The sequence below is a fragment of the Podarcis muralis genome, chromosome 6 (assembly GCF_964188315.1).
Source record: "Podarcis muralis chromosome 6, rPodMur119.hap1.1, whole genome shotgun sequence".
NCBI classification, from domain to species: domain Eukaryota; kingdom Metazoa; phylum Chordata; class Lepidosauria; order Squamata; family Lacertidae; genus Podarcis; species Podarcis muralis.
The window spans coordinates 66,619,323-66,632,756 of record NC_135660.1 but is presented as its reverse complement, the minus strand read 5'-3'; the positions used below and the strand labels follow the sequence as shown (position 1 = coordinate 66,632,756).

Genomic DNA, 13,434 nt, shown 5'->3' with positions numbered 1-13,434 from the left:
GCAGAAACCCGCCAATGCTTCCACCTCATTGGGAAAGGGAAGGGGTTGGGCCACCTAAAACTCTCCGCCGGGGCCACATCCTGCCTCCCAGCCCCCTTTCCTCCACCCACGGAGGGAGGGATGTTTTTAACACCCCCCCCCCGCTCACAACCCTTTGGTAGCGTTTCTCCAATCTGAGGCGAGCGCCCGCCGACGCCCCCTTCCCCTGCTCAGTCGCGCAAAAACCGAAGTCTCCTCCCTACCCCTTATTCCCTCAAACCCCGTTTCCATAAGGGGGGGGGAATAACCCCTTCCGTCGCGCGCAAAGCCCAGCTCCCTCCGCCCTTCGCGGTCTCCTCAGCACTTCAGCCAGCCGTTTACACTCTCGGAGCCACTGGGCAAAACTCGCTCTCAGAAGCGCGCGCGCGGAGAGAAAGAGAGAGGGAAACAAAGTTAACTTGTGGGGAGAGAGAAAGAGCGAGCGGGAGCTAACTTGTGTCCAAAGGCAGATACAAAGTAGCCCCCCCCCGCCCCGAAGGCGACCTCTCTTGCTCTGCTCCTCTGGGGTGGGGAAACCAACTCCACCACGCGGAGCAGCCCCGAGGCGGGGAATTTCGCCCCTTCGTAATGTATGCATGTAAATGAGGCGGGCGCAAGGGGTGGGCGCGGAGAGGAACTCGCGCCTCTGAGGCCGCCGCCTCCTTCTCCTCCTCCTCCGCCCCCCCCCTCAAACCCAGGCGGCGGCGGCGGCAGGAGGCAGCAGCGGCAATAACAGAAGCAGCTGCGCTGACAACAACACGTGTTCGCTCGGGCACCATGGAATTCGAGGAGCTGGGGATTCGGGAGGAGTGCGGCGTGTTCGGGTGCATCGCCTCCGGCCTGTGGCCCACGGAGCTGGACGTGCCCCATGTGATCACGCTGGGGCTAGTGGGGCTGCAGCACAGGTAGGGGACACGGCGGTGGGGGGGGGAGACGGTCTGGGGAAGCGGGGGGAGGGTGGGTTGCTTGCGAGACAGCGGAGGAGGAGGAGGCCGGCATGTCCGGGCAGCAGCAGCAACAGCAGCAGCAGCAACTCCCGGCAACGGCTCCTCCTCCGCCCGCTATCGCCGCCGCCTCAGCTGCCGCCGTCCCTCAGTCCCTCGCTCTGCTGCCTCCTCCCACCCCGGCAAGGGGAAGGGAAAAAACTTTCACTTTTGTGCGTCCCTCCCGGCGTGACGCTGCGCGCTGACGTCACGGGGCGGGGCTTTAATGGTGGTGTGCCGCGAGATTTTTTTCCGGTAAACAGGTGTGCCGTTGCCCAAAAACGTTTGGGAAACACTGCTGTAGATGTTGGATGGAGAAGCAGATAGTCTAGTAGTAAATGTTGCACCTGCTGAATGTGTGTCTAAAATAGTAATCTTGGGGCACAGATCCTATTCCTCTAGCAGCAGCCTATCAGGCAAAAATATCCTATTCCTCTAGCAGCAGCCTATCAGGCAAAAATGTAACCTGTGCAGCATATGCTACTATTGTACCTGAGCCCCCCATCCCAGTGAAAGCAGCTTCTTTCAACTCTCTAAACATTAACACTTATATTGCAGAAGCCACCGTAGGCACCACATAGGCACCTTTGATAAGGTGTTGTTTGCAAGGATGTGTTAACCTGAGACACAAATAAAGCTGAAACCACCAATGTTTATTGTGTTGATGTAGTACAAAAGAGAAACAAGTGTGTGATTTTTATTAACCATTTTAATTAACTTTTAATTGATTTCCATGAAGATAAATGGTTTCATTATTATGCCTCCCACTGAGCACCATGGCAGGATATTAAATGTCTTTGGAAACTTCCTGACAGTAGTGCTGATAACCAGGGACTTTTATGTTATGTAACAACTTATGGGGTGTTATCTGCAGGCTCTTAGAAATGTGCACAAATGAAATTGCCTTACACAAGCAGGCATTCCCTTCTCTTATGCAGCCAAGTTACTTAGGCCTTGATTTATTTAAGGTAAAGAGAAGAGGAGGTATGGTGTCACATCTGCTGATATTCTGAGTTCTGTTCCTCTTCCATGGTTCTAATGGAGTAATGGAGCAGGGCTGGATGTGGGTCCAAGTAGGACTGGCAGCAAGTGACCAAAGGAACAGAGTCGAGGATTTCATTCACCCTGGCAACTAGTAACACCCAACAGAAAGTGGAAGCAAGCAGAGTTTCTTTCTTTTCGTTATAGATATAATTCAAGAGATTCGGGGAAAAAGTGTAGACTTTGGGAAATGGGTCTGTATGGAGTATTGTACCGGCTACTGTTTATTTATCCTTACTGCTTAACTATTCGTTGCAGGTGTGGACTTCCTAGCCGCCTTCTTAATTCCTGGTCCCTACTTGAATTTAGCATTCCTGCATCCAGTTTTAGAGCAACCCCAGGCAGCTATGTAGGCTTATTTTTGCACCTTCCCACAACCTTCAGGGACCTTGCTTTCTTGAAGCTGGATTTCTGTCAAGGAGGTTTGGATTAGTGGCCCTGGATGCCCATGCTTTCTTAGGGTTGTGGGGCTATGAATCTGATATCAAAGAATCTGAATTCCTTCCATTAACCTGAAAAGGGTCTATTTGTGCTACAAACTCCTGATTTCATGTTTCTTCCCCTCCCTTATCTTTTAGGCTACTGACCCAGATGCTGGAGTAAATGGTCAAGTCCGTTACAGTTTGGCAAACTTCAACAATCTTTTCCGCATAACATCCAATGGCAGTATTTACACTTCAGTGAAGCTAAATAGAGAAAACAGGGACTATTATGAACTCATTGTTGAAGCAACAGATGGAGCTGTGGATGCCCGCCGTACAACGTTAACTCTGGGAATCAAAGTTCTGGATATTGATGACAACAGCCCTGTGTTCACGAATGCCTCCTATACAGTGACTATTCCTGAAAACCTGCCCCCAGGCACTGTCTTCTTACGTTTAGAGGTAAGAGAGCCATGAGTTTCCTGAATATTCTCTGTGAAGAAGAATATATCTTAATCGTATTGCATCAAAACCAGTCCACCTAGTTGGCGATCTCTTAAAAGAAAAAATTAAAATTAGTTGAGAGAGTAGGGAACAAAAAAATAAAACTTCTAATCATTTATTTCTGGGATTTATATTAAGTTTTTAACCTACAAAAGGCAGTCTATAACACTGGCAGTCTTCATAATAAATTAATTAAAAGAAAGATCATCAATATTTGAAATTAGATTAATACTAAAATATCTTGAGGCACCATTAGATCTTCTTCCCCACCCCAAAATGGTACTTTAAAAAATTGAATTCCTGAATTATGACTCCTTATTAATCTCAGCATCTCCTTGAATTTAATAAAGTCTTCTTAATAGAATCTAACTCCTTTCTTATGGTGCAGATACAGTAAACTACAGGAAAAGGGAACCTGTGGCCCTCCAAACACTGTTGAATTTCAACTTACCCACAGCCCCCAACAACATGTCTAATTGTTAGAATGACACAATCCAGAAACAGCTGGAGGTTCCCTACCCCTGATTGCACCTTGAAGACTTCTTGAAATTCAGCAACTTGTTTTAGCTTCCTTACTATTTTCATGATTGTAAAGCAAAACTTTTATACTAGCAAGAGAAAGCATATGCATTATAATTTGGGGGTCTGAAGGTACTCCGGGATTTGTTCAAGATGTGCACAAACCCATTTGTCCAAAGGAGAAAGAAGATCTTGGTGTGCCAAGAAATTCACATGTGGTCATGAAATGGCTGAGAAAGCTGTTGCAGCCAGTAGAGATCTATGTGCATCTTCAGACTCTTGCAGTACAAACAGGTTGCCTGTAATCCAGTGCAAGATGCTTTCTCCCTACCTCCTATCCCATTTTTCATGCCAAGTCACAAAACTGAAGGGGGGGGAGAATGCAGTGGCCTTATAAACACAGGGCAAAATAGCTGACCTCCTCCTATATAGCTGCACAGTGAGCAATTGAAATATGGTTCAGTGGCATAGGAGTAATTTAATTCTCAGGATCCTGGGGAGGGAAGAAAGCACTATATATGTAGGCATATCAGCCTCCTATTCCAGGTAAAGGACAATGCACACCAAGGTGTGTGGGGCAGAGAAAAGAGCTTCTTCTGTCTCTGCGTCTGTCTCTGTGGGTCTGTGTTTTCATGGAGGTATTGTGCCTACAGTCTGGAGTTCAGAAGAACAGAAGTGCCTGTGTTAGGATTTATTGGATCCAATATATTGTGTCAACGGATTTTTTAATATATTTTTAAGAAAAAAACAATTTGGGGAAACGTAATTACTCAGATTAAATTAAGCAATAATAATTTTTGGCCTCCAAAGTGGTGGTGGTGGTGTTTTTAAATGAAATCTGTGTATACTGTCTTTGCTGGAAGCCAAAATAAAGTTCTTTATGTCTTCTAGGCTAAGGATATTGACCTTGGAGCCAATATTACCTATGGAATACGAACCCGGGAAGCGTTGCAGTATTTTTCGCTGAACAGATTTAACGGGGACCTGTCACTTATAAAGTCCTTGGATTTTGAGTCATTTCCTGACCCAGATGCAGCATTCACTTTTTTAGTGGAAGCCTTCGATATTGGGGGAACAATGCCTCCAGGCCTTGCTACTGTCACTGTGAGAATAAGGGTAAGAGTTAAAAAATTCCTATCTTCTAACTTAATTGGCTGTATAGTACCATTAAACAGAGACCCAAATGTATTCTTGCAGAAGCAGAGGCACCCAAGAGAAAAACTCTTCTTTTCCCTACAGTTTTATAATGTTCATTCTCTTTCATTTGCATATATCTGCAGACGTTACAGCAGGAACTTGTTCACATTTAAAATGTACAGTACTAACAAATATAATTGCTTTGCAAATGTACATAATTACAGAGCTATGCCTTGGCTCCTAGATTTGTGAGTTACAAAATTAGATTGGTGAATCCTTTAAATTCCCCCAAAGATTGAAATAAACACTCAACAGAATTGTTTGCCAAAGTAGCAACATCTATATTTCAGTTTAAGTTTGCATAAACCCATAGTTTTATGAGCCTCGCTTATGGAGCAACTGCTTGTACATGCTGCATTAGAATTTCAATTTCTGCTGTCAGAAGCTCCAGCTTTCCAAAAGAAATGGCCGTGTGAAAGCTGCTTTTTCATTATAAATATTTCTTGGTCATAATTTAGTGCGGGATCCTGTTACTTTATTCTTCCTGCTTTTTAAAGACATTAAATTACCGTATTTTTCGCTCTATAACACGCACCTGACCATAACACGCACATCGTTTTTAGAGGAGGAAAACAAGGGAAAAAATTCTGAATGAAACAGTGGATGTATCATTTTTGTGCTTCATGCTGTGGCCACAGACATGTGATCTGATGGTGAATTTGGGGTAGCTCAATGCAAAGATCCTGAGGATCCATGTGGATCCATGCTTTTTAACCACATTTTTGCACCATTGCAGCCCCAGGCAACAGTGGGTGTGTGATTTTTGGGGGGCAGGCTGCTATGTGATCTGATGGTGAATTTGGGGTGGCCCAATCCAAAGATCCTGAGGATCCATGTGGATCCATGCTTTGTAACTACATTTTAAGTGGGGAGGGAAGGAAAAACACAGAAGGGACAAGGAGCACGAGAGCGGTGTGCAGAGAAGCAGCTGGCTAAGAATGCAGGAGAGGGATTTAACGGGAGGGAGGAAAGAAAGGCAAAAGTTTCCCCAAACCGAAGCCAGCTCTCTCTCTCCTGCATGTTTTCTGGCTGCCTGCGAGGAGCACGGAGAGGAATAAGAAGGAAAGACCTCTGCTTTCCCCTCTGCTTGCCTGGAGGGGAGGGGATTTGCCTGCTCTTTGTTCCATTTGAGCAAACACAGCAATGAAACACAAGCGAGTGGGCAGTAAGATCCTGAGGCAGAATGCAGGAAAGCAGCAACTTCCTCTTTTCAGGTTTCCCTCTCCGAAGCAACGCACGATTTGATTTTTGCTGATTTTTGTTTCTGCGCTCCCCTAATCGGCTCCAGGGACCCCCCCCCCCACATTCGCTCAATAACACGCACAGACATTTCCCCTTCCTTTTTAGGAGAAAAAATATGCGTGTAATAGAGAGAGAAATACGGTATTAAGTGTACAATCAATACATTTTAAGTGTAATGGTAGTGATGTAAATTGTGAACATGACACAAACACATGCTTGAAATGTATGCTCTTCAAGGGATTGTGATTGGCTATTGTTCATTGCTAAATGCACGTTGGTGGCCCATTCCACATTTTCTTGGAATGGGGAATGACCCAGTAGTGGCACACATGGGGCAACTGCAGAGGTGCTTACTAGATTGCCTGCAGCAGGGCAGTGAAGACGTGTTTATCTGAAAGGGGCAGTGTTTTAGCATCTTTCATCTCTGCAGAAGATATAGTGGTACCTCGGGTTAAGAACTTAATTCGTTCTGGAGGTCCGTTCTTAACCTGAAACTGTTCTTAACCTGAAGCACCACTTTAGCTAATGGGGCCTCCTGCTGCTGCCACGCCACCAGAGCACAATTTCTGTTCTTATCCTGAAGCAAAGTTCTTAACCTGAGGTACTATTTCTGGGTTAGCGGAGTCTGTAACCTGAAGCGTCTGTAACCCGCGGTACCACTGTACAAGCTTGACTTCTTTCTTTTTCATTTGTTCAGTGGTTTTAATCTAAACTATTGGTAGCTGGGTTCCGTTTGTCAATCTTCTTGCTATGGAATGTTTCAACTAAACGGTGGTAAATGCCTGAAGTAACCACAGAAGAGTGAATATTATCTCAGCCAGAATATTAACCTAGTCCGATGCCAGAGTATTTTACATACTCTGTACAATGGGAACATTAAACTGTTCCACATGTGAATAGTACCAGACATACCCCCCCTCTCTCTCCTCTCTCTCTCTCTCTCTCTCTCTCTCTCTCTCTCTCACACACACACACACACACACACACACACACACCGTTTTCAGACATTCAAAAGAAAGTGTAAGGGCTCAAACTGTGTATGGTGTTTCAGGGGCACACACCAGCCCTGCCTCCCAATATCACTATCTGTTCTTTTTTGTACAGTGAGCAGAAACCTCTGCGGCAAGAATCTAACTGCTATCAGCCGAACACAGTTAGAATTGCCCCTTCAGTTCGGAATGCTGATTGTATAGGATTCCTGAATTCAGGGAGGATTCTGGCCACATTCAATGGGCTTTGGTGGTGAACATACAGATCTGAAGTAGAGCCAGGGTATTAGAGGCAGGGCTTGTTTGAGCAAGACACACACCTTATGTTTATGCTTCTTATTTTTCATCATTTAGCACAGTTCACCCTGTGCATCATTTAGCACAGATTACTCTTCCTTTCCCATATGTTCTGTTCACTGATCATACTTTACCTCCTTTCCCATCTTCATTTTGGGTCATTTAATGGTCTTCTGTGCAGTGAGCTTTTTTCCCTATTTCTTCTGTTGTACATGAGACACTGTTGCTGTTGGTTAGGGTTATGTTGCTATTATATATCCTGTTAGGTATCCAACTCAGAGTAGACTCGTTGAAATTAACATGGCATGCCTATTGATTTCTCCGGTTGTACTCTGACATATTTACATACAGTGCAAAAAAAAAAACCCTCTCTAGTATCTGAGCTGAGACAGTTTGTATTTTCATTTGTGGGTTTTTTAATTCTCTCTCTTTAAAAAAAATGATTTTTTAGCATCATTTGAATGCATACTATTGCTCTCACATATTTTATGCGATCTCTATTAATGTACATATTGGTGTGTGCAAAGACCTATCTCTCAGGACCAGTAAGCGACTGAATTGTCTTAAAAAGAGTCCTTAACAATACACCCAGTTTGGACGTACATATCTCAGCTTATTAAGCCAAAACATGTACTAGCTTTGTGCAAGCAAGTTCTGCCTTCATGCCACCCCTTCTTGGCGTGCCATGATCGAAAACTTCCTGGGTTAAATAACCATAGTTTCCTGTAATATCTGAACAAAGAAACTATAGATAGCAGGTTCGGGGCAAACCAGGAATACAAACTGCAGTACCTTGTAAACATAGTATTCTGGTTACATAGTAACAGAAAACTATGCTTAGTTAACCAAGTAGTCTACAATTGTGCTGCACGAGGAGGAATGAGATAGTGCTAGTGGGGCAAGGCTTGTGCATGCAAACAAAGCCAATGTTTTTTATCAAATGAAAACATTGGTTGTTAGCACCTTAGAGACACTGTAGATAAAAACGTTTCCCCAAAAAAGATTAAAGTAAAATATTGCTTGCTATTAAACTAAAACATTGCTTGCTATTAAAAGTAATATATTGCTTGCTATTAGCAGTTGTATTTAGTGTTTGTGGTCATAATTTGTCTTCGTAGTTGTACTAAGACAACAGGATGTGGTTGTTGGGAAAAGTTATTATGTAGCTTTCTTTAGAAATTATTGTTCTGACATTTGTGTACATGCCAGACCACTTTTATCTGATTTTTACTTTGTAACGTTGTACAAATGAACATGGAAAAAAGAAGTCTCACTGCCACATGTACTATGGGATAAGCATCAAGGGGGAAAGTATGTCAGGATGCTCATATCCTTGTGCATGTATGAATTTACATATTGACAATCTGGAAGGTGTTGAGAGAAGGGCAACCAGGATGATCAAGGGCCTGGAATCAAAGCCTTATGAGCAACAGTTGAAGTAGCCGGGTATGTTTAGCCTAGATGTGAGGAAACTAAGAGGAGGTATGATAACCATCTTCAAATATCTCAAGGGCTATTACATGGAAGATGAGCAAGCTTGTTTTCTCCTGGCCCAGAAGGTTTGACCCAAACCAATGGAATCAAGTTACAAGAAAGGAGTTTCTGACTAAATATCAGGAAGAACTGTTTGACAGTAAGAGCTGTTTTGACAGTGGAATGGACTCCCTCAGAAGGTGGGAGTCTTCTTCCTTGGAGGTTTTAAAGCAGAGGTTGACTGGCTACCTGTCATGTATGCTTTAGTTGAGATTCCTGCATTGCAGGAGGATGAAGTAGACGACTCTTGGGATCCCTTCCAACTCTGCAAATCTGTGTTTCTATAAAAGTCATTTTGGGGCATCTTTGCAGTAGTCATTGTGTTGATATCAACTCGAACTAGACTCTAGTGCATATAACATGACTGGACAGCTGAAAGCCATGTGGGGATGTTGTCATGTGATGAACCACACGTAAGTTTATCTCAAGGCACCGATTGAATTGGTCCGTCCCCCCATGTCACTACAGATCTGGATTAGAAAAAGCTACCTAGTCTGGATGATGATCCACTACACCTGGACTTCTCATCACATGGTGGCAAAAGCCATGTAGATTGACTTAAAGTAGTGGTATGTCAGTTGTGACATGGGCCCTAAACAATATTTGTCAAGGCATGGCTTGCTAAACTTGTGAGGGATGTGGAAAATATTATCTGATTGCTTCACCATGAGCACAGATCCTCTACTACTTTGACTTTGTGCCAGCTCCTAAGGTGCATGAGGCAACTTCCAGATCGTTCTCTTAAAGCTGGATGGTGGATGCAGAAATAAAACATGGTACAACCCTCTTGGGGAGGATGCACTTCAGACTACAGGTGGGGGTATCCATTTTTGACTGCTCCCACAAGGGAGAATTCTTATAATGGATGTATTATATATATATATATATATATATATGCAGGTTTTGGTGTCCTCGGGTGTCTTCCCGTGTAAAAGTTGGGGTGTCTAGGCGACGTTTCGACGAGGTCTCACTCGTCATCTTCAGGCTGGTGCTTTCGGCTTCTTGTTACTGGAACAGAGCAGGATCTCAGTGTTTGAGTTCCTATAAATACTGTTGAGGGGTGTGGTGTATAGCCTCCAATGTTCTGGGCAGAGAGGAAGTTCCCAGGCTAGTGTGCCTTTTCTTCTTTTGTTCCTTAATTGCTTGAGGGATATCTTGAGTGATTTCTTGAGTGATATCCTGAGTACCACTTAGGTGGGTCATTAGGTGTGGATTAGTTGCTAAAGCCTTTGTGTCTTGACCTCTTGAACTTTGTGAAGAGTTTTTCTGAGAAGATGGCTGTACTGCATTTAGTTGTGCTCTGGCTTGGCTTCGTGTATAGGGGCGAGCTGTGGTTTTGTGGCCTGTGCCAGCCAGATCTGTGTAGGGATTGCAGGGGGGTGCAGCATCCGGAGGTGCCACCATGGTTTGGCTACTGGATGGTGTCTGTAATTTATCTGTGGAGAGGGTCTGGGTTTGGGTCTGGTGTGGTTGATTGGTGATGGCGTTCTGTGTGCCTCTGGATCTGGTGTCAGTTTTTGTGGGGAGGGCTAATTTCCAGATGTCTGGCAAGCGGGATGTGTCGTCACGCTTGTTCATGTTGTGAGGGTGTTTCTCTATCTCGATGGCTTCCATGATTATTCTCTTGTGGTGATGTTCCATGTTAGAGAGCAATTTGGAATCTGCAAAATTAATTTCGTGTCCTGTTTCTTTCATGTGTTGGAAAAGAGAGGAAGTTTTTTCTTCTTTTTTGACGGCATTCTTGTGTTCTGCGATACGTGCATTTATTCGTCTGTTTGTTTGTCCAATGTACGTGGCTGGGCAGACTTTGCAGGGTATTTCATAGACCCCTTGGTTTTCCAACTGGATTTTATCCTTGGGGTTTCTGAGGATATTGGCTATTTTTTGATTGGCGCAAAAGGCTGTTTTGATATTGTGTTTATGGAGGATTTTGCTAATTTTATCTGTAGTGCCCTTGATATAAGGAAGGAGGGCCATGCCATTGTTTTCTTCTGTGTCTTGGTTTTTGGGGGGTGTTTCTTTTTGGATTAGCTTCGTAACCCTGTTTTGCTGGTATCCATTGGCAATTAACACATTTGAGAGATTCTGTAACTCAGTTGTCAAGTGGTCTTTGTCAGCCAGGCGTTTGGTTCTGGAGATGAGGGTCTTGGCTAATCCACACCTAATGACCCACCTAAGTGGCAACTAATCCACACCTAATGACCCACCTAAGTGGTACTCAGGATATCACTCAAGAAATCACTCAAGATATCCCTCAAGCAATTAAGGAACAAAAGAAGAAAAGGCACACTAGCCTGGGAACTTCCTCTCTGCCCAGAACATTGGAGGCTATACACCACACCCCTCAACAGTATTTATAGGAACTCAAACACTGAGATCCTGCTCTGTTCCAGTAACAAGAAGCCGAAAGCCGAAAGCACCAGCCTGAAGATGACGAGTGAGACCTCGTCGAAACGTCGCCTAGACACCCCAACTTTTACACGGGAAGACACCCGAGGACACCAAAACCTGCATTCCTGTACCCGTGAAAATCTACGAAAGCATATATATATATATATATATATATATATATATATATATATATATTCTTTATTGTTTTTATTTGGAGAAAAGGAATGCACTGGCACACTGGACACTTCGTGTAAAAAGACGCTTGAACAGATACCAGACTCCTGAACTTCACTTCGGTGTTTAATTGTCTGCCTGCCTTTTATTGCCTCATATACTTCATTGTGAACATTATCCCTTAATTTAAATAATTAGCTTCTTTAGGCTTGCAGAACATTAAATATGAAAAAGAGGCCGTTGTGCCATGTTAACAACATTACTGCAATTAGTTTAAGGTCTGTTTAGTTTAAAGAGAGAGAATAAGAGAAAGTAGCCATTTTCGACTGTCATAAGAAAAGTAGCCCAGACTTGCGAGGAGAATCCCAAAAAGTTTTCATAAAAGGACAAGGCAAAGTCATCCACCCTCACAATACTCCGTCACTAACTTGCTATAGGTTTTCTGATTGCACTTATTACACAGTCCGGTGTACCGCTGCTATTTAGACTGGAAATACTGCATGAAAAATCTTGGGGAGTGGCCGTAACTCAGTGATAGAGCACATACTCTGTGTGCAGAAGTTCAGTCCCCAGCATCTCTAGATGGGACTGGGAAAATCTGCTGTTTGAAACCCTGGAGAGCCAGGGCCGTCTAGTCAATGCAAAGCTAGATGGACCAAAGGTCTGACATGACATGGCAGCTGCTTCAGTTCAGCCCAGCAGACACTGTGTTTTGGTGGCAGTGAAAGGGTTCCTGTAAGTTTCAAAATGGAGGGAGGGGACACACACACCCCTTTCTGCACCTGAACAGATGTGAGAGTAGTTCCTCAGGCTGCAGGCATGCAGGGAAAGGGAATAGGTTTGGACTCAGGCCATTGCAAACAGTTGTGAGGGAGTAGAGAACGACAGTGAGTCAGGCAGACTGATAATATGTAATGGAATTATATGGTCATCTGGCCATCAGTCGTTACTCCAACAAAAAACAGGCTGAGGTTTAAAAATATATCATTTTCCTAATGACGCCATTTGAAGAAAATCTGAGTTTCTCCTCGTAGTAGCATTGTTGCAGTTCTCCTAGCAAATCTCGACTCTCATTGCAGTGGTCACTTGGCACTGTATTAGTGAATCCTGCCATGCTGACTTGAATCACTTTGCAATCGGTTCTTTGGTTCACTGTAAACTCCTCACTGCTTAATCTCCTTTATTTCTGATACGATTCTGCTGTAGATTCAGTATTACCAATAATTGTTGCAGACAGTTCCACTGACAACAAAATGATAAGTGGCATTAACTGAAATGGCTTAGCAGCAGCAGGAGTGGCCCATGTTGCAGGGCAGAGACACTCTCCAGACACTGGCTGCACTTTCTTGGGATGAGGAAGAGCAGGAAGGGAGCAAGGTTTGGCTTCCTACCCCAACATTCCAGAGCTCTGTGCAGGTATCGGTAAATTGTAGTGACACCAGTGTTGAAACAGTGGCTCCATTACACAATGGCGTATCTATATTCTGATCATCTTCTGTGTGAAAAATAAATACTCCATTGCTGTCCTTTGTCCTGAACGTTTGTATCATTAAAAAAGTATGCAAGACCTGAATCTTTGAAGCTGAATGTATGCACTGTTCTCCTTTTCTAGAATAAAAATTCAGCAATATTTGATGCAGCAGAAGTAATGTTTAGAATCTGACTTGACCAGGGCAATGTGGGCCAAGAAATGACTCATTTCTTCTTTGTTTTTCCAATGCCAGCTCCAGGTGGGCATGGCTGGACATTGAAGACTGGCCCTTTGGAAGATCTGTGGAGTTTTGGATCCCACAGATTCAAAACTGCTGACCCCCCCCTCCCCTTCACTAAACACATCCTTTCAGCTACTACCAGCAATAGCTCCCTTCCTTCCCAGGCTCTGCTTCCTCCTTCCTACTAACCGGAAAGGCCATTGGAAAAGTGCTATTGCTGCAGGCTAACTCCCTCCAGGCATCTATAGTGTGGGGTCAAGATCACACTTTTATTTATTTAAGGAATATTTGTGAAAAATTTGTTGCCGTTTTTCATGGCCCGTTATACAATAAGTGTATATATTCCGATTATCTCATACATATATATGTGTCTGTATTTTGTATGAGAAGCTTGTCTTTTTAAGGACATCCA

At 43.9% G+C, this 13,434-nt stretch overlaps 1 protein-coding gene across 7 annotated transcripts in view; it reads left to right on the top strand.

The window, feature by feature from the left end:
• PCDH15 (protocadherin related 15) overlaps positions 1 to 13,434 on the top strand; it is a 621,509-nt gene that overhangs the window by 488,220 nt on the left and 119,855 nt on the right. For all 7 annotated transcript variants that reach the window (XM_077930491.1, XM_077930494.1, XM_077930496.1 and 4 more), the window contains 2 exons: positions 2,621 to 2,926; positions 4,379 to 4,603. In XM_077930491.1, the coding sequence (XP_077786617.1) occupies positions 2,621 to 2,926; positions 4,379 to 4,603 (531 nt within the window). The remainder of the gene's footprint in view (positions 1 to 2,620; positions 2,927 to 4,378; positions 4,604 to 13,434) is intronic.